The sequence below is a fragment of the Schistocerca gregaria genome, chromosome 11, assembly GCF_023897955.1.
Source record: "Schistocerca gregaria isolate iqSchGreg1 chromosome 11, iqSchGreg1.2, whole genome shotgun sequence".
NCBI classification, from domain to species: Eukaryota; Metazoa; Arthropoda; class Insecta; order Orthoptera; family Acrididae; genus Schistocerca; species Schistocerca gregaria.
The window spans coordinates 51,533,094-51,556,927 of NC_064930.1; the positions used below are offsets into that span (position 1 = coordinate 51,533,094).

The 23,834-nt window shown below is 42.5% G+C and overlaps 1 protein-coding gene across 1 annotated transcript in view; it reads left to right on the plus strand.

The window, feature by feature from the left end:
• The window catches only part of LOC126295123 (large subunit GTPase 1 homolog), a 178,126-nt gene that overhangs the window by 4,692 nt on the left and 149,600 nt on the right, over nucleotides 1-23,834 (plus strand). The window contains exon 4 of the mRNA XM_049987393.1: nucleotides 14,042-14,215. Coding sequence (XP_049843350.1) covers nucleotides 14,042-14,215 — 174 coding nt within the window. The remainder of the gene's footprint in view (nucleotides 1-14,041; nucleotides 14,216-23,834) is intronic.

A 23,834-nucleotide genomic window follows, 5' to 3' on the forward strand; every position in this document is an offset into this window, starting at 1 on the left:
TTCCTGCTGAAATAACAAAACTTATATCCTACTTTTGTTGTCTAATTACCTACTCTCATTCCCTCTGTGTCACCTTCTTCAATTCAATGACACACTTTTACATTTGTTGATGTACTTGAGAAATCACAAAAAAAAAAAAGAAAGAATTAAAGTTCAGGGAGAAGAAATAAGAACTTTGAGTTTTGCCGATGACATCATTATCCTGTCATCACAAAGGAATTGGAAGAGCAGTCAAATGGAGTGGACAGTGTCTTGGAACATAAAAGCAAAACAAGGTTAATGGAATGTAGTTAAATTAAATCAGGTGATACTGAGTGACTTAGATTAGGAAACATGAAACTAAAAGTAGTTGCAGAGTTTTGCTGTTTGTGCAGCAAAATAACTAATGATGGCCAAAGTAGAGAGAGTATAAAATGTACACTTGCAATGGGAATAAAAGAAGAGGAAATTTATCAACATCAAATGTAGATTTAAGTGCTAGGAAGCCTTTTCTGAAGAGTGGTAGCCATGTATGGACATGAAACTCGGCTGCTAAATAGTTTAGACAAGAAAAGACTAGAGGATTTCGAAATGTGGTGCTACAGAGGAATGCTGAGATTCCGTTGATAAAGTGTGTAACTAATGACTAGGTTCTAAATAGAATTGGGGCAAAAAGAAATTTGTGACACAACTTGATTAAAAGAAGGATCAGCTGTTAGGACTTACTCGGACATATCAAGGGATCAACAACTAAATGATGGGTGGGGGGGTTCAAAATTGTAGATGGAGTCCAAGAGATGAATGCAGTAAGCAGATTAGAAGGATATAGGTTGCAATAGTTATTCAAAGATGAAGAGGCTTGTACAAGATAAAGTAACATTGAGAGCTGCACCCAAGCAGTGTTTGGACTGAAGATGACAACAACAATATTATATAATCTTTTCAAGATGCAACCAAACTGTACAGAGAGCCAACTAAAGTGCACACAAGATGTAGAAAGCTCTTTTGCTACATAGTGCTGCTTGTAACTTCTTCTTTCAGTTGTAGACAATCTGCTGGTAGAATACAATAGCCAATGAGAACTGCTGAGTCTAATCATTTCTTTCAGTGGAAAATCAAATTGATTACATTTGTTTTTGAGATGGACAGTAAGAAGAAAACTGGATGTGCAGACAGGCTGATCTGTAGTGAAACCTGAGGAAGATGGTGTTGGAATGTGACAATTTGGTTGCAAGTTGGCAAAGCTAATGTATTCAACATGAAAATATGGTTGCTGTAAGAGAGTGATGTGTACTGTAGCCTGAGATATATGTTTGTCATTGTGATAACCTAGTTATATGTCTTATTTCCAGTTTTGCCAAAAACTCTTACAGTATGTTTAAAGTGTAATCCAATAAGAAAAAATGCCAGCTAGCTTTATTTATGCACCATGTGAAAATGCAAAAGACCAATCTGACTGTCTACCAACAATTGACTCTTGATTTATTGTGTTCACATCCCATCATTCATTGTCCACACAGTTACCAAATTGTCCACACAGTGGAAGAACTGAGTTCACCACAAGTGCACTTTTATCCAAAGTGTGTACTACATACTGTGCTCATTCATGGAATGATGCAAATGTTGGGAACAAATCTTTGTGTAAATTTGGACACTGCGAATGGGAGGATAATATGTGCTAACTACTATCTGTTGAATAGGTATATCTTTATGCACCTACTGCGTAAATATTGTTCCTGACCTACAGTCTAGATCAGGACCAGTGAGAGTCACGATGGTGCTTATCCACTGCTCATAGGTTAACAGTGTATCAGTTCTGCGTAGCCAATGGGATGATTCTTTGACGTAGCCAGTGAGAGATAAGACAGGCAACGTATTTCCAGCACCTAAATTGAAACCGTTGCCTTGTTTGAAAGAAATATGTAAGCGTCGCACATTTAGTATATTAAAAACAGGTCCACCTACCTGCTCCCATGATTTAATTAAATGACATCAATCCACTCACTCAATGTGCTCCCGCAGATAGATTGATTGGCAACACAGAGCATAAAAAATATTTCATTGCTGTTTTGAATATGTCATGGGTTGCGATGCTGTCCTTTGTTTGCAGATACTAGCACAGTTTAAATAGCTATGACTCAAACAAGGAGCAATTACATTTGTAATCCTCATTTACAGCTGTGTTTCACCTTTTCTTCCGAATGCATCACTTTGAAACACACCATTTACATTCTGCTCTTTCATTAGCTGCATAAAACAAACAGCTGATGCACCTCCTTTTGTTCCCCTATTTCCCTCAGGGCAAGTGCCGACAATATTCCTGTGCGAAACTTGTAAGTACACCACTGGCCCTATTCTAGATGCTTACCTTCTTTGTGTTTCTGATGCATATTGACTTTCCCATTACTTTTTATATATCATTTCAGATGAAGTCATTAACATATACAGTGTGGCGCACGAAATGTGTTACCAATTGCTTGTTTCACAATTTACGACGCGCATTAGATATCACGCTGGGATCTCTACAGCAGTACCAGCAGAGCTGACGAGATGTGGCTCAAATTCAAAGATATAGTAACAACAGCAATTGAGATATTCATACCTCATAAATTGGTAAGAGATGGAACGGATCCCCTGTGGTACACAAAAAAGGTCCGAACGCTGTTGCAGAGGCAACGGAAAAAGCATGCGAAGTTCAGAAGAACGCGAAATCCCGAAGATGGGCTAAAATTTACATATGCGCGAAATTTGGCACATACTTCGATGCGAGATGCCTTTAATAGGTTCCACAATGAAACATTGTCTCGAAATTTGGTAGAAAATCCGAAGAAATTCTGGTCGTATGTAAAGTACACAAGCGGCAAGACGCAGTCAATACCTTCGCTGCGCAGTGCCGATGGTACTGTTATCGACGACTGTGCCGCTAAAGCGGAGTTATTGAACGCAGTTTTCCGAAATTCCTTCACCAGGGAAGACGAATGGAATATTCCAGAATTTGAAACACGAACATCTACTAGCATGAGTTTCTTAGAAGTAGATACCTTAGGGGTTGCGAAGCAACTCAAATCGCTTGATACGGGCAAGTCTTCAGGTCCAGATTGTATACCGATTAGGTTCCTTTCAGATTACGCTGATACTATAGCTCCCTACTTAGCACTCATATACAACCGCTCGCTCACCGATAGATCTGTACCTACAGATTGGAAAATTACGCACGTCGCACCAGTGTTCAAGAAGGGTAGTAGGAGTAATCCATTTAACTACAGACCTATATCATTGACGTCGGTTTGCAGTAGGGTTTTGGAGCATATACTGTATTCAAACATTATGAATCACCTCGAAGGGAACGATCTATTGACACGTAATCAGCATGGCTTCAGAAAACATCGCTCTTGTGCAACGCAGCTAGCTCTTTATTCGCACGAAGTAATGGCTGCTATCGACAGGGGATCTCAAGTTGATTCCGTATTTCTAGATTTCCGGAAAGCTTTTGACACCGTTCCTCACAAGCGACTTCTTATCAAGCTGCGGAGCAATGGGGTATCGTCTCAGTTGTGCGACTGGATTCGTGATTTCCTGTCAGGAAGGTCGCAGTTCGTAGTAATAGACGGCAAATCATCGAGTAAAACTGAAGTGATATCAGGTGTTCCCCAGGGAAGCGTCCTGGGACCTCTACTGTTCCTGAACTGTATAAATGACCTGGGTGACAATCTGAGCAGTTCTCTTAGGTTGTTCATAGATGATGCTGTAATTTACCGTCTAGTAAGGTCATCTGAAGACCAGTATCAGTTGCAAAGCGATTTAGAAAAGATTGCTGTATGGTGTGTCAGGTGGCAGTTGACGCTAATTAACGAAAAGTGTGAGATGATCCACATGAGTTCCAAAAGAAATCCGTTGGAATTCGATTACTCGATAAATAGTACAATTCTCAAGGCTGTCAATTCAACTAAGTACCTGGGTGTTAAAATTACGAACAACTTCAGTTGGAAGGACCACATAGATAATATTGTCAGGAAGGCGAGCCAAAGGTTGCGTTTCATTGCCAGGACACTTAGAAGATGCAACAAGTCCACTAAAGAGACAGCTTACACTACACTCGTTCATCCTCTGTTAGAATATTGCTGCGCGGTGTGGGATCCTTACCAGGTGGGATTGACGGAGGACATCGAAAGGGTGCAAAAAAGGGCAGCTCGTTTTGTATTATCACGTTATAGAGGAGAGAGTGTGGCAGATAGGATACACGAGTTGGGATGGAAGTCATTACAGCATAGACGTTTTTCGTCGCGGCGAGACCTTTTTACGAAATTTCAGTCACCAACTTTCTCTTCCGAATGCGAAAATATTTTGTTGAGCCCAACCTACACAGGTAGGAATGATCATCAAAATAAAATAAGAGAAATCAGAGCTCGAACAGAAAGGTTTAGGTGTTCGTTTTTCCCGCTTGCTGTTCGGGAGTGGAATAGTAGAGAGATAGTATGATTGTGGTTCGATGAACCCTCTGCCAAGCACTTACATGTGAATTGCAGAGTAGTCATGTAGATGTAGATGTAGCTTGGAAAAGCAAATGAGTTATGAAATGACGTGTAATTCACGATACTGCTGCTAGGAGACTAGTAAGCAGCAATGGCTGACAATGGAAGACTGACGACACAGCAACGGTTGGGAATTGTGTTACTTTTTCATGAATATACAATGGGTCCCTTGCAAGAAGATCATCCACAGGTTGTATGATAAGTTTGTACATGAAGGAACAGTATTGGAAGCATCTAGGCCTAATCCTGTTTGTTGAGCGGAGGATATTGAAGTGGCACAAGTACAGAGAAGTCTCGGGAAATTGTGTAGAAAGGCAGCAGTGCAACTGGGAATATCTGGATGCTCTGTTCAATGCATTCTTAAAAGTGACCTCCATATGTACCCATACAAGATGACCTGTGCACTGAAGCTCACTGACGAACACAAGCAGCAGAGACTACTGTTTGCTCAATGGGCGGAGGATAGGGAAGAAACTCTCAACAATGTTTGGTTTTCAGACGAGGTGCATGTTCATTTGGATGGTGTGGTTATCAAACAAAATGTATGTTTTTGGGCCACTGAAAACCCACAAGTGCTTCATGAACGACAACATTATGCTCCGAGGATTACAGTGTGGGCAGCAATTTCCAGTCACGGACTTATTGGACCCAGTTTCTTTGAAGAAACTGTGAACAGCGAGTGTTATTTGAGCATGCTTCGCAATAGCTTCATTCCACAGCTTCTTGCTACTGCCTTGCCCTTCAACACACAGTGGTTCATGCAAGATGGATCAAGGCCACATACCGCAAACACTGTGTTGGAGGTTTTACATGAGCATTTCGACATGCGGATCATTTCACTCAGGTTTCCAGGTCACTTCAATGATGGACAAAATTGGCCCCCAATAGGCCAGACCTCAATCCATGTGACTCTTTTCTTTGGGGGTACCTAAATGAAAAAATTTTCCCTAAACGTCCACGCGATTTAATGGACCTCAGAAGACTTGTTCTTCAAGCTTGCAGTGATATCACGGAAGACGTGCTGTAGGGTAATCACTAACTTCAGTGTTCGTTTGAAGGAAGTTAGGAAATGGAATGGTGGACATATTGAGCATGTGCTGAGTTAGAAACAAATCTTCATTGTAGTATATGTTCCTTTCAGATTGTATTGACAATAAAGTTTATATTCAAAAACAAAATGGTAACATATTTCGTGCGCCACCCTGTATATCAACAGTTTCATCTGAAATACGAATCTCTGTTTTCATGACAAAAAGATATGAATTACTTGCATTGTGTGGATACCCCTTTCTTCATTTTCTGCTTTTGTGTTTTACAGGAGATTGTTTTCTTGGCATACTGTCCTCTCCGGGATGTGTTCCCCGAGTTTTCTTGCACTCTCTCTGTCGGTCCTTGGTCGCGCCGCACATTAGGATCGACCTATTTCGTGGTCCTAAAGTATCAGTTGCTCCTGTGATCTTTTGATATCTCAGGGTTTCAGGCTGCTACTATCTTTTATGCAGACAGCTGTGAAACTGCGGGTAAGACGGGATGTGCTTTTACACTTCCTGTCGGTCACGAGTCGGGGACGTCGTACATTGCTGGGAATGTAAAGTGTTTTTACAGTAGAGCTGATAGCCCTCAGCATAGCCTCCTATTTTGTTAAATGAGCCTCCGTTGACCGCATTTTAATATTTAGTGCTCATCGAGCAGTCCCCAGGTCGTCGATCAGTGTAACTCGGATCACCCTGTGGTCCCTGCTATTTGTGACCTTCTTACTACCCTTAGCCCTGCTGCCTGCTCAGTTGTCTTTGTTAGGATCCCAAGTCATATGGGTGTCCCAGGGAGTGAACTGGACGATTGTTTGACTGGTGGAGTAATTACTCGCACCATCGTTCGCTTTGATTATCCCAGTTCTGGATTTGCGAGTGTAAATAAGACCTGTGCCCACTCGGAGATAGAATGATATGTGGTGGGCTAAGTGCCTCTAATAAAGTGCTGTGATGCGCTCTTCCTTCCGTTCCTCTCGGAAGATGTCCACCGCCGTATGCTCACTCTGCACCGTTCGTACTGTGCTACCCTGTAGTTTCATTTTGTGGTTGGGGAGGCTTACAGAAATTAGCTGGTATTCTGGCAGAATGCTCACTCTTTCTGGCTCCTCGTGCTGAAATTGGCCTTTCAAATTCTTTGCCTCTAATATTGGCAGGCGATTTGTAGGAGGTTGTACTAGTTCTCTGTTGTGTCTGTGAAACATACACCTTTGGGGTGGGGCGGTTGGGGTTGCACAGCTACCAACTATTATGGACTGTTCATAAGTGTTACAGATTTATCACCTTAGGTAGGCTTAGCTTATGGGAAGTTGCTAAAAGGAAATACACACACACACAAAAAGGGAAAATGTTCCATTTACATTTTGATAATCGTATACTATTACAATGTTGTATAGATTGTAATGTTTTCATTTCCGAAGCCTGTCTATGAATCGTTTCATTGCCGTGGATTTCTGAGATAGGTTATGCTGAGTAATGATGAAAACTTTTTGTTTTGTGTTTGTCAGGCTAAAGAAGAGTAATAAAACTGCTTTTGAACCAACTGAAACCACAAGATTAAAGGTATTCATTTGTAAGCTGTTGCCGGCCGGGGTGGCTGAGCGGTTCTAGGTGCTACAGTGTCGAACCGCGTGACCGCTATGGTTGCAGGTTCGAATCCTGCCTCGGTCGTGGGTGTGTGTGATGTCCTTAGGTTAGTTAGGTTTAAGTAGTTCTCAGTTCTAGGGGACTGATGACCTCAGATGTTAAGTCCCATAGTGCTCAGAGCCATTTGAACCATTTGTAAGCTGTTGCAGTAGTTCCATGAAGACAGGTTTTTCTAAAAAGGTGATGTCACTAGATGCACAGTTCGTCAGTTAATTAGTACACACCACACTGGCACAATTATAATAATGGCCACCTCCATTAATTTTTTTAAATTTAAAAAAACTGATGAAATTTTCAGTAATTTTATGATGATGTTATCTGTGTTGGATGCTTTTATTCATCTTTTTAATATTCAAAAACCCTTTTTATTACAGTGTTAGCTGCTAAGAAATTTTTTTAGTACTTTGTCAATACCACAAGGAATTTTAGATGTTTTTTTTTGTTCCTTTGGTTACTGTTAAGTTTTCATAAAGAGAAGCCTGACACAAAAAATGCAAACTAAAACAGTTAAAATGATACCAAAAGAACAGATACTGTCTTCATGTAGATAAGGCTAACCAACCAATGATCTTTTTCAGCGCAGATGCACTCGCATTGCCCGAAGTTTTACGGGAATCGGTAGATTGACTGCTGCGAGTAGTGAGTATTGTGGGCAGGGTCACTGCAAATGTAATGTGTGGACAGTAAGTTGGGAATGTGGGTCTCACAGGGAGCGTGTCAGAGAAGTCTCTGCAATCGCACTATCCTCTGTGTCCTTGTTTGCTCAGATGGATAGTGTCTGCCCCCATGTAAGCAGGAGATCCCAGGTTTGTGTCTGGTCGGGGAACACATTTTCAAATGTCCCCGTTGACATTTATCGAGGCCTGTAAGCAGCTAAAGGTCTGGATTTCATTGTAATCTCATTCTTCGTGTGCTGCAAGATCACCAATGGTATCTGTTCTTTCAGACATGTCCGAAAGAGCAGATACCATCTTCATATACTTTTTGTCAAGGTTGGTAACTAAGGTGTTGTGGTTTTGTAAACCCTTGTCTCCAGTTTTGTAAACGTCTCATCTCTATTGCTGTGCAGGCCGATTTTGTGAGTTCAAGAAACTGCTTCTGGTGGAGTATACTGCTAAGACAATTTCTCCCTGCCACTATTACACAGCTACGCCCCACTGTCAGGTAACAGGATAGTAGAATTAAGATTCTACAACACTCCAAAAAATTAGTAATAAAGTCACACGAATGAGTTAAAAAGATTTTCTAATCTTTGTGACTAGTTGAAGCCTGCAGCACTGCATGTAATATAACACAAAAAAGACCCTCAATGGCTAAGTGCAGATAATAGTAGGTAGACATCACAGTACATAGCAAATGCAATTTACTACTGTTTGTTCACTTCTAAGAGTTCAGTAACGACGTTCCCTTTATACAGGGTGTTAAAAAAAGGTACGGCCAAACTTTCAGGAAACATTCCTCACACACAAATAAAGAAAATATGTTATGTGGACATGTGTCCGGAATGCTTACTTTCCATGTTTGAGCTCATTTTATTACTTTTCTTCAAATCACATTAATCACGAAATGGAAACACACAACAATAGAATGTACCAGCGTGACTTCAAACACTTAGTTACAGGAAATGTTCAAAATGTCCTCCATTAGCGAGGATATGTGCATCCAACCTTATCGCATGGAATCCCTGATGCGCTGATGCAGCCCAGTCCTCCACAATACGAGCACGAAGAGTCTCTACATTTGGTACTGAGGTTGCGTAGACAAGAGCTTTCAAATGCCCCAATAAATGAAAGTCGAGGAGGTTGAGGTCAGGAGAGCGTGGAGGTCACGGAATTGGTCCGCCTCTACCAATCCGTCGGTCACCGAATCTGTTGTTGAGAAGCGTACGAACACTTCGACTGAAATGTGCAGGAGCTGCATCGTGCATGAACCACATGTTGTGTCGTACTTGTAAAGGCACATGTTCTAGCAGCACAGGTAGAGTATCCCATATGAAATCATGATAACGTGCTCCATTGAGCGTAGGTGGAAGAACGTGGGGCCCAATCGAGACATCACCAACAATGCCTGCCCAAACGTTCACAGAAAATCTGCGTCGATGACGTGATTGCACAATTGCGTGCGGATTCTCGTCACCCCACACATGTCAATTGTGAAAATTTTCAATTTGATCACGTTGGAACGAAGCCTCATCCGTAAAGAGAACATTTGCACTGAAATGAGGATTGACACATTGCTGGATGAACCATTCGCAGAAGTCTACCCGTGGAGGCCAGTCAGCTGCCGATAGTGCTTGCACATGCTGTACGTGGTACGGAAACAACTGGTTCTCCCGTAGCACTCTACATACAGTGACGTGGTCAACGTTACCTTGTACAGCAGCAACTTCTCTGATGCTGACATTAGGGTTATCATCAACTGTTCGAAGAATTGCCTCGGCCATTGCAGGTGTCCTCATCATTCTAGGTCTTCCCCAGTCGCGAGTCATAGGCTGGAGTGTTCCATGCTCCCTAAGACGCCGATTGATTGCTTTGAACGTCTTCCTGTCGGGACACCTTCGTTCTGGAAATCTGTCTTGATGCAAACGTACTGCGCCACGGCTATTGTCCCTTGCCAATCCGTACAACAAATGGGCATCTGCCAACTCCACATTTGTAAACATTGCACTGAAAGCAAAACCATGTTCGTGATGAAGACTAACCTGTTGATGCTAAGTACCGATGTGCTCGGTGCTAGTATTGTAGAGCAATGAGTCGCATGTCAACACAAGCACCGAAGTCAACATTACTTTCCTTCAATTGGGCCAACTGGCGGTGAATCGAGGAAGTACAGTACATACTGACGAAACTAAAATGAGCTCTAACATGGAAATTAAGCGTTTCCGGACACGTGTCCACATAACATCTTTTCTTTATTTGTGTGTGGGGAATGTTTCCTGAAAGTTTGGCCATACCTTTTTGTAACACCCTGCATGTCAGCCCTGGACAATGATCTGTAACCGAGTGGGTGATAGCAGCTCTCCTATCTACCGAGTAGGCTTCTGTCCGTTGTCGTCCGGTCGTTGGCGGGCTGTACTCGGTCGGCAATTTGCCGAGGCAAAGTCGATATCTCCATCCTCAGTGCTTCCCGTGGCACTGGTGGTGCTCGCACAAGTGGCGAGAGTCTGGTGACATTGGCACCTGCTCGCATGTTTGCACCTGTGTTTCTTTTTTCCTGACTTCGTCTTGCTCGGACGACACAGCACGGGGTAGGCCCGACAGCATACTGAATTTCCCGACCCCGCCTCCTCGACCGCCGCACTCTTTCATACCGAAACGAATGGAGGGCTCACCGAGTCAAAAATTTACGAATACCTCACTGAATGCTGGCCCCTATTTTGACTAGCCTAGAAGTGTTATTCTTTCTTCACATCTCAGCGGCACTGAAGATGGTGTATTCTAGTGCTGAACCTGGTTGCCCAAATATGACAACAACTGGAATTCTAGATGCCTGAAGGTGTTTTCGTTTAACAACTGAGGTCCCACATCCATCTGTACAAAGATGGAACTACACAGACTTCTTTCTCTTGATTTGCTCTGAATTAATTGCTTCTAGATGCGGTTTGCCTCCTTTTGTGCTGCACACCATTTCCTGTTTCAGGGTAGTGCTCTGTCAAATAGTGTGTGGCCGTTAATGCCTCGACTGTACAGGATCGGGGGTGGAACAGATTCCATTGTGTGCAGATCCTTGGGGATGCCCACCTGCTGCCTTATCTATTTCATCTTGTTGTTATTATTGATGGTTCAATTGATGTCCATTACATTTTTAGTGTTCTCAATTTTACTCCCAACTAGAAAGCATTCTTTGCTCTTTAACTGTCTTTGCTCTTCCTGGGGTCAGATGCGGGACGAGGTTTCTCTCTCCACGGGTGAGCCCGTTGTGATCTCTCGTCTGCTCTGAGGTACGTACAGTCCTGACCCATCTACTATACGTCTTTGTAATTTATTTCTTAGCTCTGGCATCAGTTTCACTGGTCCTACGTACTTTCATCATCAGACCACATTTTTGGTGGATGTCATTGATTCTGGATCAACTACCCCTGGATTGAGGGATTGCTGACCTGGCTGTTTAGTCTCTTAACCCCCAATCAGCCAACGCCCTATTGGTATCTGCAGCAGTTTTGCACTGCCTGTGTTGAGATATTATTGCTGATTTCTTTTCAAAAGCGGAATCTGTGTTGTGGTGACATACTGATCTGTGGCATACCTGAGGTCTAGGCTAAAAATGTCTCGGGGGAAGTTCTTGTATAATGTAAATACTTTTAGATCAAAGGATACCACTCACCGAAAAGCAGGCGCACACGAAAGAAAGGAAAATTACTAGCTTTCGGATTTCCTTTGATGAACTAGAGAAGAAGGAAAAACCGCGCGAACACACACAAACACACACAAACACACACAAACACACACAAACACACACAAACACACACACACACACACACACACACACACACACAAAATTTATTGTTTTATATTTGCGAGGGTTGGAACTTTAATAGTGGCAACTATTTATTTATTTACAGCTCATGCAAAATAGATATGTGTTTCAAAGTTTTACTGACCTTCAATGTAGACACCAGCATTGTGTATAATCCGTTGGCAACAATGTGGAACTTGTACGATACTCTTAGCAGTTACAGTTGTGTTGACAGTTTGAGCAGCGTGGTCTGTTGCCCGACAAATTTGTATCAGTTCTGAAGCGAATGCTGTGAAGTGTTTCCTTCAGCTTTGAAATTGAGTTGAACTTACGAGGCCTTAGGTCAGGGGTCTGCAGTAGGAGCTATAGCACTTAGCAGCCCCTCAGTCAAACAAATCAGTAACAGTTTGCACTGTACATGCTTGAGCACTGTCCTACAAAATGATGGTCATGTCCTGCAGAAAGTGTCATCACTTCCGTCACTAAGCTGGTCGTAGGTTGTGTTCCAAAAATGAACAGCTTAGAGACAGAAGTGATGACACTTTCTGCAGGACCTGACCATCATTTTGCAGGACAGTGCTCACAGTGCAAGCTGTTACTGATTTGTTTGACTGATGGGGCTGCTAAGTGCTATGCCACCTACTGACCTCCCCTGATTTAAGCCCTCGTGACCTCAATCTATTTCTAACGGAAGGAAACACTTCACGGCATTTGCTTCAATTTGTCGGGCAGTAGACCGTGCCACTCGAACTGTCAACACAACTGGCACTGCTAAGAGTATGCTACGACTTCCACATCGCTGGCAACGAGTTATACACAATGCCGAGTTATACACAATGCTGGTGATTACTTTGAAGGTCAGTAAAACTTTGAAACTTGTATCTGTTTTGCATGAGCTGTAAATAAATGGTTGCTGCTATTAAAGTTTCAACCCTTGTATTTTTCTCTAAAAAGTCAGTTTGATGGCTTTGTACCTCTTGGGATGTTAAAGTTATTCTTATTTTGAATTCCTAGTATTTCTCCCACAATTATTATGGAAACATCATTACATCATTGGCTATATAAATCAGCTGTTACCATAACTGTTTGCAAAGGCATTACCAACATAGATCTTGAAGTTAGAGCATGGACGAATTTGTGTGAAGTTTTATCCAAAGTATTTTCAGTCAGTTCATTTGACCTTCCAAGTTCTTTGCCACATCTGACAGAAATGGAATGTTATTGGCAAACAAACTTTTTATTTCTTCCTCCATAAATGTAACTCCCTTTCCAAATTTCTCCTTAGTTTCATTTACTGACTGCTCAGTATACATAATGTGTAACAAGGGATGATTGATTACAAACCTGCCTCTCTCTGATTTTGAATCTAACAAGGAGAAACTGGCAAGAACATAACCTGACTTCCCAAAAGCTTCTCTTAGTGGAAGAGGGGTCAAAATAAGCCAACATGTGTCTCTTCTTATCTCTGTATGCTCAGCATTTCTGAGAAAACAGTGGTAAGCTTTTACCACATGATACCCTCAGACAGAATGGTTGCACAGCAGGTAGTGTAACAGCTTCTTAATTTTGCACCCCATGTTGAGAATCCTATTATTACTTTTATTTTCATTTTTACCATTGCTTGCAGACGATTACTACACTAATGTTTACCAGTGCATATGGATATAATGTTGTCCTTACTCGTCTACTAATAGTATGTCAGATGAATCATATATAGATAATGTGACTTACCAAACAAAAGTGCTGGCATGTCGATAGACACATAAACATACACACAAAATTCAAGCTCTCGCAACTAACGGTTGCTTCTTCAGGAAAGAGGGAAGGAGAGGGAAATATGAAAGGATGTGGGTTTTAAGGGAGAGGGTAAGGAGTCATTCCAATCCCGGGAGCGGAAAGACTTCCCTTAGGGGGAAAGAAAGGACAGGTGTACACTCGCGCACACACACACACACACACACACACACACACACACACACACACACACACATATATATATATCCATCCGCACATACACAGACACAAGCAAACATTTGCTTGTGTCTGTGTATGTGCAGATGGATATGTGTGTGTGTGTGTGTGTGTGTGTGTGTGTGTGTGTGTGTGTGTGTGTGCGTGCGAGTGTACACCTGTCCTTTCTTTCCCCCTAAGGGAAGTCTTTCCGCTCCCGGGATTGGAATGACTCCTTACCCTCTCCCTTAAAACCCACATCCTTTCGTCTTTCCCTCTCCTTCCCTCTTTCCTGAAGAAGCAACCGTCGGTTGCGAAAGCTAGGAATTCTGTGTGTGTGTTTGTGTGTTTTATTTATTGTGCCTATCTACCGGCACTTTCCCGCTTGGTATATATATATGCACATACAGACACAAGCAAACATTTGTAAAGGCCTGTGTGACTACGCAGGCCACCGTGGGATGAGACGACGACAGCAGAGGAGCTGCAGGCGAGGGAGCGCGAGGCGTTCCTGGAGTGGCGGCGGCAGTTGGCTACACTGCAGGAGGCGGAGGGGCTGGTGCTGACGCCGTACGAGAAGAACCTCGAGTTCTGGCGCCAACTCTGGAGGGTCGTCGAGAGGAGGTGAGCTGCCCACTGCCTGTGTGTATCAGTGCCCTCATTTACAAAGTTTGCTATCCCTCCCTCTCTCCCTCCCACCTAACAGATGGAACTGGTCGAGATGCAGCGCACAGCTGTACCAACAGAAGTATCCTCACAGACACGAACCACAGCACACAACATGCTCTTTTGAGTATTTTTTTACACCACTTGCCTGGCCCTTATACTAGGGTTTCTCTCAATATCCTGTAGAACCTGGTCCTCCAAATCAGATATACCCACAGTCCATTACCCCGCAGCACGTTCATCTTGTTGAAAGGACCCACGATAACACACACCCAAAAAGAGCTCGAAATGTTGTGTGATGTCGTTGTCATCTATGAGGTTACTTGCAGTGTAGCCGTGCTGCCTTTCGCCCATTTCCATCTGCTCAGCCGTGCACAAACACCATCTCGGCTTGTTCCCGATTTGAATACCTGGCCGGTCTGCTGTGTACAGTACACTGTGTCTATGATGCCACCTGCAGCACACGAGGAACACACAGCACACACTCAGAGGAACTTTAATTTGTGAGCGCCATCTACTGTGGCAACACTGCATTTTTGGACACGTGTTCGTAGGACCTTTTTCCCGCCATTTTCAGTTAGTCCTGCAGTCTGTCAGTTTTATGCCTACTTCTTCGCCCCTCTCCCTCTCTCCCTACACCCTAAACTCTTTCTTAATATTCTAAATGAACCAATAAGGATTCTCGGCAAAACATTGTATTTGTATTAACTAAATTAAATGCTTTTGCTGCCTTGTTCTAAAAAAAAAAATTGTTGTTTTGCACATCTTAGGTTTTGAGTTGTAAGCCAGTGTTACAGTACACAGTTTATTTTCAGCAGTGGATGAATCTGGCTTCTTTAATCTCCAGTTTTCTCTGAGCCTAATATAGACTGACCACCCAGTCTGTCTTACAGAGCAGCACTGACACTATTGGCATATTCTCTTATAATGCCTGCTTTTTGTGATTGCATGTTGTTTATCCTTTGTAATGAAGAAACATCTACCTGATGTCTGTAGGACATGGAAAAAAAAAAAAATCCTTTGCCTCTAAAATGTTACTTATCATGTTATAAATTTTATCTCTAAAACATATAAGGCACAATTTCCTTTTTGGTAAATCTATGTTGTTCACTGGGCACAGTAGGGATCTAGCGTGCTACTTCAGTTTTTTAATCAAAATTAATCTTTCTCAGTGTGTGTTTAAGGCCAGGAAATAACTAGATATTTTTTTTTACACACCTTTTGGTAAACAGAGTGCAGCACTGTCTCTGCTGATTGTTGCTTTTGTTTCCTGTGTTTATTATTCGTAGCTTTAAGGTTGTCACTCCATTTCCTTAGTCAGAATCACAATGTCAGAGCAAGAGGTACCGTCATCTGTTGCGCAACACATTATTATAAAGTTTCTCACGACGGATTGTGTGAAATGTGACATTTTGAAAAGACTTGCAGCACAGTTTGGGGACAACACTCTGAGAATGATTCAAGTGTGTGCATGGCACAAGCAGTTTTTGTGAGCTCGAGAAACAGTTGAGAGAGAAACAGTTAATATAGCTCGCCATTGTTACCAGAGGACCAGCACAACTGAGGAGGAGAATATTCAGATTGTTATGCAGCTTATTGAAGACAATTGCCAAATAAGTTGTAGAAATTGCTGCTGAGGTTGGTATAAGCTACAATGGTGCTTTGCCGATAATTACTGACATCGCCAGATTTTGTAAAATGTCCGCGATGTGGGTGCATAATCTTCTAGATGCAGAGCACAAATTTCATCATCTCGAGGTGTGCAAACAGGTACTGACATGCTACCAAACTGAGAGGGGATGTGTTTTTTTTTTTGCACCGGATTGCGACTTGTGATGAAATGTGGGTGCACCGTTACACCCCAGAAATTAAAAACCACCACCACAGAATCATGCAAAATTATGTATTTGCGCCATTCAAAGCAATAAACCATCTCTCTGCTGGGAAGGTTCTTGCAATAGTCTTTTTTGATTTTAAAGGAGTTCTTCCGATTGATTTTCTCCATGAACATTGTACTGTGAATGCTCCTTGCAATGCCAACTTACAGACCAAACAAAACGTGCAGATTGTCAGGCAACGTGTGCATTTCCAATCCGGGATGTGATTTTGCTTCATGACGACACTGGGCTGCCTGAACTCGACAGAAAAATTTGGAATCATTTGCGTCACACTAGAAATTCCTCCCTAGAGTGTGGACTTACTGTCCTATGATTTTAATTTGTTTGGAGCACTAAAAGAAACGATCGGACAACACAGATTTGATGAGAGTGACGGTGTCGAAGTGTTTGTGCTCAACTGGCTAATGTGACAGCCACATTTACCTTATGAAAATGGGATCAAGAAACTGCACTCCACTGGGAAAAATGTGATTCCCATTCAGGAGGCTACAGTAAACCACCCTTCTTTTTACACATTTCAGCAGACTGACTGAAAAAAGTGTAAAATGCAGGAGAACATAGGAAACACAACAAGCAAAAATGAATGAACTTCCTTTACTGTCATTCTCTTTATATGTTTCAAAATAGGAAATCAAAAAAATTAAATTTGACATATTTAAAAAAGTTTGAAATAATTAATTATGTTTGTTTCTTTCTAACAGTAATTAGCTCTACTCTGTGTGAAACCAGATTAAAGAAATATTAATTTTCTTATATGAGACATATTATTGATAATCATCATAAAATTACAGTAAATAAAAATTGTAACACAATATTGGTTAAAACACAAAAGTTGGTACCCATCAAAAACGGAGAACAATAATCACAAAATCTACAGCCTGTTGCCTACAAGGAGGTTACTCAGTTCAGAGACGTCCTAGGTGAGAAAGAGGGCAGAAATTAACGTCATGTTACGGATCATCTTCAGGAGGAATGTTTATATCTGACATCCGGTCGTACCAACCTTCAATTGTGGTCCTAATATGGATTAGCGTTTTTCACACAGTAGTAACATTTCAGGAGAACCCATGATAGAAATGGCCATCTTCAAAAGCAGTGTCTATTTGGGGTAAATGATTGTGAAATTAAATTAAAGCTGTTGTAATACAATGCTGTGAGCAGTAGGAAGGTTGCTACTACTGTCAATATTGTCAGATCGAGATTATCATTGAGGCAGTGACTCGGCATTCTTTCCCGCCCTTCCAAGCACTCAAACTTATAATACAGGTGGCCATGTCCCAACACACTGACAACGAAAATTTTGTGTACTCTGCTAATGCTACATTATATGATCTATAATTTTTTTTGTATTGTGTGTGTTTCCTGCTTTGTTCTGACGCTGAGTTCGAGCAGGAATATGATGTACTTTTGCAGAAATCCGTACGGAAATCAGTGTTAAAGATCATGATAATGTCAAAGAAAAATGAAAATGCAGGAAATATAACATGGAATCTTCAATGAAGAGAAGTCATTGTATTGGAGAATAGGACTTTAATTCGGACTGAAAAAAAAAAAGAACATAAAAAGTGGGAAAACGTAAAATGTAGGAACATAAAAATAACTTATAAAAAAAATCCAGTTTGTATGGTGCATCCTTATGATTGATTCACCCTTGTAGTTAACAACAGTCACCAGTGTAGGCAGTGCACCCTCAGATGCACTGTATGTCTAGCTGTGAACATGACTATGTGACTTTTACATCTACAGCTACATACATCCTCTGCAATCCACCGTATGGTGCATGGCGGAGGATACCTCGTACAACAACTAGCATCTTCTCTCCCTGCTCCACTCCCAAACAGAACGAGAGAAAAATGACTGCGTATATGCCTCTGTACGAGCCCTAATCTCTCTTATCTTATCTTTGTGGTCTTTCCACGAAATGTAAGTTGGTGGTAGTAAAATTGTACTGCAGTCAGCCTCAAATGCTGGTTCTCTAAATTTCCTCAGTAGTGATTCACGAAAAGAATGCCTCCTTTCCTCTAGAGACTCCCACCCGAGTTGCTGAAGCATTTCCATAACACTCGCGTGATGATCAAACCCACCAGTAACAAATCTAGCAGCCCGCCTCTGAATTGCTTCTATGCCCTCCCCCAATCCGACCTGATAGGTGTCGGAAACGCTCGAGCAGTACTCAAGAATAGGTCGTATTAGTGTTTTATAAGCGGTCTCCTTTACAGTCGAACCACATCTTCCCAAAATTCTACCAGTAAACCGAAGACGACTATCCGCCTTCCCCACAACTGCCATTACATGCTTGTCCCACTTCGTATCACTCTGCAGTGTTACGCCCAAATATTTAATCGACGTGACTGAGTGAAGCGCTACACTACTAATGGAGTATTCAAACATTACAGGATTCTTTTTCCTATTCATCTGCATTAATTTACATTTATTTATATGTAGAGCTAGCTGCCATTCTTTACACCAATCACATATTGTCAAAGTCATCTTGTATCCTCCTACAGTCACTCAACGACGACACCTTCCCGTACACCACAGCATCATCAGCAAACAGCCTCACATTGCTATCCACCCTATCCAAAAGATCAGTTGTGTAGATAGAAAACAGCGGACGTACCACACTTCCCTGGGGCACTCCAGATGATACCCTCACCTCCGATGAACACTCACTGTCGAGGACAACGTACTGGGTTCTATTACTTAAGAAGTCTCGGTACGCACTTCAGAGTGTTGACATGCCCTGAGACATATTTCAGGTTTAGACTGTGAACACATTTTCACTTTACGGCAGCGAACATTGTTGGCACGCTGAGATGACGTGTGTAACATTGATGTAGGAACATTCCACTGCCAGTGTGAGATGACAAACATTGAAGGTGTGTCTTTGAAGCTGTTGTTGTGCTCAACAACACTGTGTGATGGCCACTGTGTACAAATTACTGCTTGCAGACACCCCTCAGAAAATCTGGCGGATCTGCGCCCTGACTTCTCGGAGGTAACTGGGAGAGCCATGTCAACCCTGACAGTACGCAGCTGTCTTTCCACGATCGGTTTAGCCTGCAAACTAGTGTCGAGAATAATATGCAGGAGACTGGAAAATAAAATTGAAGATTTGTTACATGATGATCAGTAAGCCTTAGGACAGGTAACGACACCAGGAAGCAGTTCTGACTTCGTACTTGATAATGGAAAAGGGATTTCAGAAACAAACAAGATGCTTTCATAGGTTTTGTTGACCTAGGAAAAGCATTTGATGTATTAAAATGATTAAGATGTTCAAAATTTTAACTAAAATAGGGGTAAGGTATAGTGAAATATGAGTAATATACAATACTAGTGAACCTGGCAATACTTTGTAATTCTAAATGTGTATGGAACTGAATAGACTTCCTAAACTCCTCCCCACTCTACCACACACACACACACACACACACACACACACACACACACACCACCCTGCAGAGAAGGCTAGGATGGAGATGTGTTTTACATGCAGTTAGAGTTGATCCAGATATAATTTTATCTGCAGACAAGGACAATACTACTGTTGTTTCAGACAAACAGGATTAGGTTTAAAAAATGTGACATTACTGTCCGATTCAGCATATTGCAGGATCGGTGCTGACTCCACGACGAGTATTCAGAGGAAGACTAACAAACTCCCCCAGGTCATACGGCCTCCCTAATGTCCACAAGGAAAAGGGAGTGCCTCTCTGTCCAATTGTGAGTAACATTAGCGCTCTGACACAACGTGTAGCAAAATGCCTCGCTTCTCTGTTTTGCCCTATAGTAGATCAGTGTTAGCACCACATTAAGAACTCGGCGGATTTCTTACATTGATTAGAGGGGATGCGTTCGAATAACTCTGATATTCCTGTAAGTTGTGGTGTGGTCTCTGTCTTCACTCGTGTTCCTTTGTCTGATCGTTCCGGCTGATTGGAGTCAGGTTTGATGCTGAATTAACAAACCTATTTCAACATGTGTTGCTTTCCACCTACTTTTTATTCAGTGACCAATAGTATGAGCATACCAATGAAATTGCAATGGGAAGCCCTTTGCCCCTGTTATTGCCAATTTGTTTGTGGAAGATTGAGAGGAACGTGCCTTGGAGTTTGCGCCTTTGAAACCTGGATGTCCATCCTTCACCCCCCACCTCCTTTCCCTCCTAATATGTAGATGGTACTTTCGTTGTTTGGGCCTCGTGGCAGTGAGAATTTGATTAACTACTTAGAACACCTGAATTCAGCCCACCCAGATATGTGTTTTGCGATGGAAGTGGAGGAGGTTGGCTGTCTTCCCTTACTTAATTTGTTGTTTGTTGTTGAATAGGAAAATAGATGCTTTGGAACATGCTGTTTATAGGAATTTTATGTATACAGGGTGGTCCATTGATAGTGACCGGGCCAAATATCTCACGAAATAAGCATCAAACGAAAGAACTACAAAGAACGAAACTCATCTAGCTTGAAGGGGGAAACCAGATGGCGCTATGGTTTGCCCACTATATGGCGCAACCATAGGTCAAACAGATATCAACTGCGTTTTTTAAAAAAAATAGGAATTCTCATTTTTTATTACATATTTGTGTTGTATGTAAAGAAATATGAATGTTTTAGTTGGACCACCCTTTTGTGATATCTAGTGCTGTAATAGTCACAAATGTATAAGTACGTGGTATCACGTAACATTCCGCCAGTGTGGATGGTACTTGCTTCCTGATGCTTTACCCGTGTTAAAATGGACCGTTTACCAATTGCAAAAAAGGTCGATATTGTGTTGATGTATGGTTATTGTGATCAAAATGCCCAACGGGCATGTGCTATGTATACTGCTCGGTATCCTGGACGACATCATCCAAGTGTCCGGACGGTTTTGTCAGATAGTTACGTTATTTAAGGAAACGGGAAGTCAGCCACATGTGAAACGTCAACCACACCCTGCAACAATATATGGTGCCCAAGTAGGTGTTTTAGGTGCTGTCGCAGCTAATCCGCACATCAGTAGCAGACAAATTGCGCAAGAATTGGGAATCTCATAAACGTCAGTGTTGAGAATGCTACATTAGCATCAATTGCACCCATTCCATATTTCTGTGCACCAGGAATTGCATGGTGATGACTTTGAACGCCGTGCACAGTTCTGCCACTGGGCACAAGAGAAATTACGGGACGATTTTTTGCACGCGTTCTATTTAGCGACGAAGCTTAATTCACCAACAGCGGTAATGTAAGCTGGCATAATATGCACTATTGGTCAACGGAAAATCCACGATGGCTGCGACAATTGGAACATCAGCGACCTTGGCGGGTTAATGTATGGTGCGGCATTATGGGAGAAAGGATAATTGGCCCCCATTTTATTGATGGCAGTCTAAATGGTGCAATGTATGCTGATTTCCTACATAATTTTCTACCGATGTTACTACAAGATGTTTCACTGCATGACAGAATGGCGATGTACTTCCAACATGATGGATGACCGGCACATAGCTTGCGTGTGGTTGTAGCGGTATTGAATAGCATACTTTGTGACTGGTGGATTGGTCGTCGAAGCACCATGCCGTGACCCACATGTTCACCGGATCTTATGTCCCCGTATTTTTTTCTGTGGGGAAAGTTGAAGGACATTTGCTATCATGATCCAGAGACACTGCCTGAGAACATGCGTCAGCGCATTGTTAATGCGTATGCAAACATTACGGAAGGCAAACTACTCGCTGTTGAGAGGAATGTTGTTACACGTATTGCCAAATGCATTGAGGTTGACGGACATTATTTTGAGCATTTATTGCATTAATGTGGTATTTACAGGTAGTCACGCTGTAACAGCATGCGTTCTCGCAAAGGTACATGTATCACACAACCGAAATGAAATGTTCAAACTTACCTACGTTCTGTAGTTTAATTTAAAAAACCTACGTGCCACCAACTGTTCGTCTAAAATTGTGAGCCATATGTTTGTGACTATCAGAGCGCCATCTATCACAAAGCGAAAAAAGTAGTCGAACTGAAATATTCATATTTCTTTATGGACTACACAAATATGTAATAAGAAATGGGGGTTCCTATTAAAAAAAACACAGTTGATATCTATTTGACCTATGGAAGCGCCATCTAGCAGGCCAACCATAGCGTCATCTGGTTTCCCCCTTCAAGCTACACAAGTTTCGTTCTTTGTGGTTTTTTGTTTGACGCTTATTTCGTGAAATATTTGGCCCGGTCACGATCAATGGACCACCCTGTATAGACTGAAGCGGCCAGTGATAATTTGTACCAAGTCTGGGTATCAAACAGGAGTGTCCTACGTACTAGGCAGGTGTGTTAGCCACTAAACCACCTCAGCACAGCGGATCACGCAAGTGCGTCGATTACCCCGATCCGAATTCTCACTGCCCCCCTCCCCCCCCCTCGCCCATGCTACTTTAAATTCCTCCTTACACACGAACAGAGTTGCCGCGGCTCTGCACGTCCTGGAATAGCACCTCAACATAGAACGTAAATGGTAGATCCAGCCGGAAACCCAGGTGTAGGTACTTACACAAATTAAATTAAATGTTCAGTGCAGTTGTGTGAGCTGCTGTGCTGAGGTGGCTCAGTAGCTGACGCACCTTCCTAATAAGCAGGAGACCCGGGTTCGATTCCTGGCCTTGATACAAATTTTCACTCTCAGCTCCAGTCTATATATACACTCTTGCTCATAAATTAAAGATAATGCTGGTGCATGGAAAACAATGCTATGGTGGGTGGTTTACGGGTTTAAATCACCTAGGCGTGTGACCGTGCAGTGCATTTGACCTGCAGTCGTCACACGCTGGCACTGGCAACAGTCCACATACGCAGAGGTGTGTCGGTGCGTGTCCGAGTACGGTGCAGTGAGTAAGTGTACAGACGGTTTCAGATGTGCTAATGGTGACTATGTGTTGAAAATTGCTCAAAGAACACATATTGATGAAGTTATGACGGGTAGAATACTAGGGCGACTGGAGGCTGGTCAAACACAGCAGGTCGTAGCACGGGCCCTCTGTGTGCCAAAAAGTGTGATCTCGAGATTATGGCAAAATTCCAGCAGACAGGAAACGTGTCCAGGCGCTACAGTATGGGACGTCCACAGTGTAAAACACCACAAGAAGACCGATATCTCACCATCAGTGCCCGCAGATGGCCACGGAGTACTGCAGCTAGCCTCGCTCGTGACTTTACCACAGCCACTGGAACAGCTGTTGCCACACACACGACTGTACAGACATGGTTTATTTGCCTGTAGATCTGCAAGGTGCATTCCACTGAACTTTGGTCACAGGAGAGCCTGGTGTCAAGAACACAGTACATGGTCATTGGAACAGTGGTCCCAGGTTACGTTCACAGACAAGTCAAGGTATAGTCTGAACAGTGATTCTCGCAGGGTTTTCATCTGACAGGAACCAGATACCAACCCCCTTAATATCCTTGAAAGGGACCTGTATGGAGGTCGTGGTGTGATGGTGTGGGGTGGGATTCTGACTGCTGCACATAACCCTTGCCAGTCTTTGACTGAGAAACTGTAACAGGTCCTGTGTATCGGGACGTCATTTTGCACCAGTATGTTCGCCTTCTCAGGGGTGCAGTGGGTCTCACCTTCCTCTTGACGGATGACATAGCATGTTGTAGCATGGGCCCTCCATGTGCCACGAAGTGTGA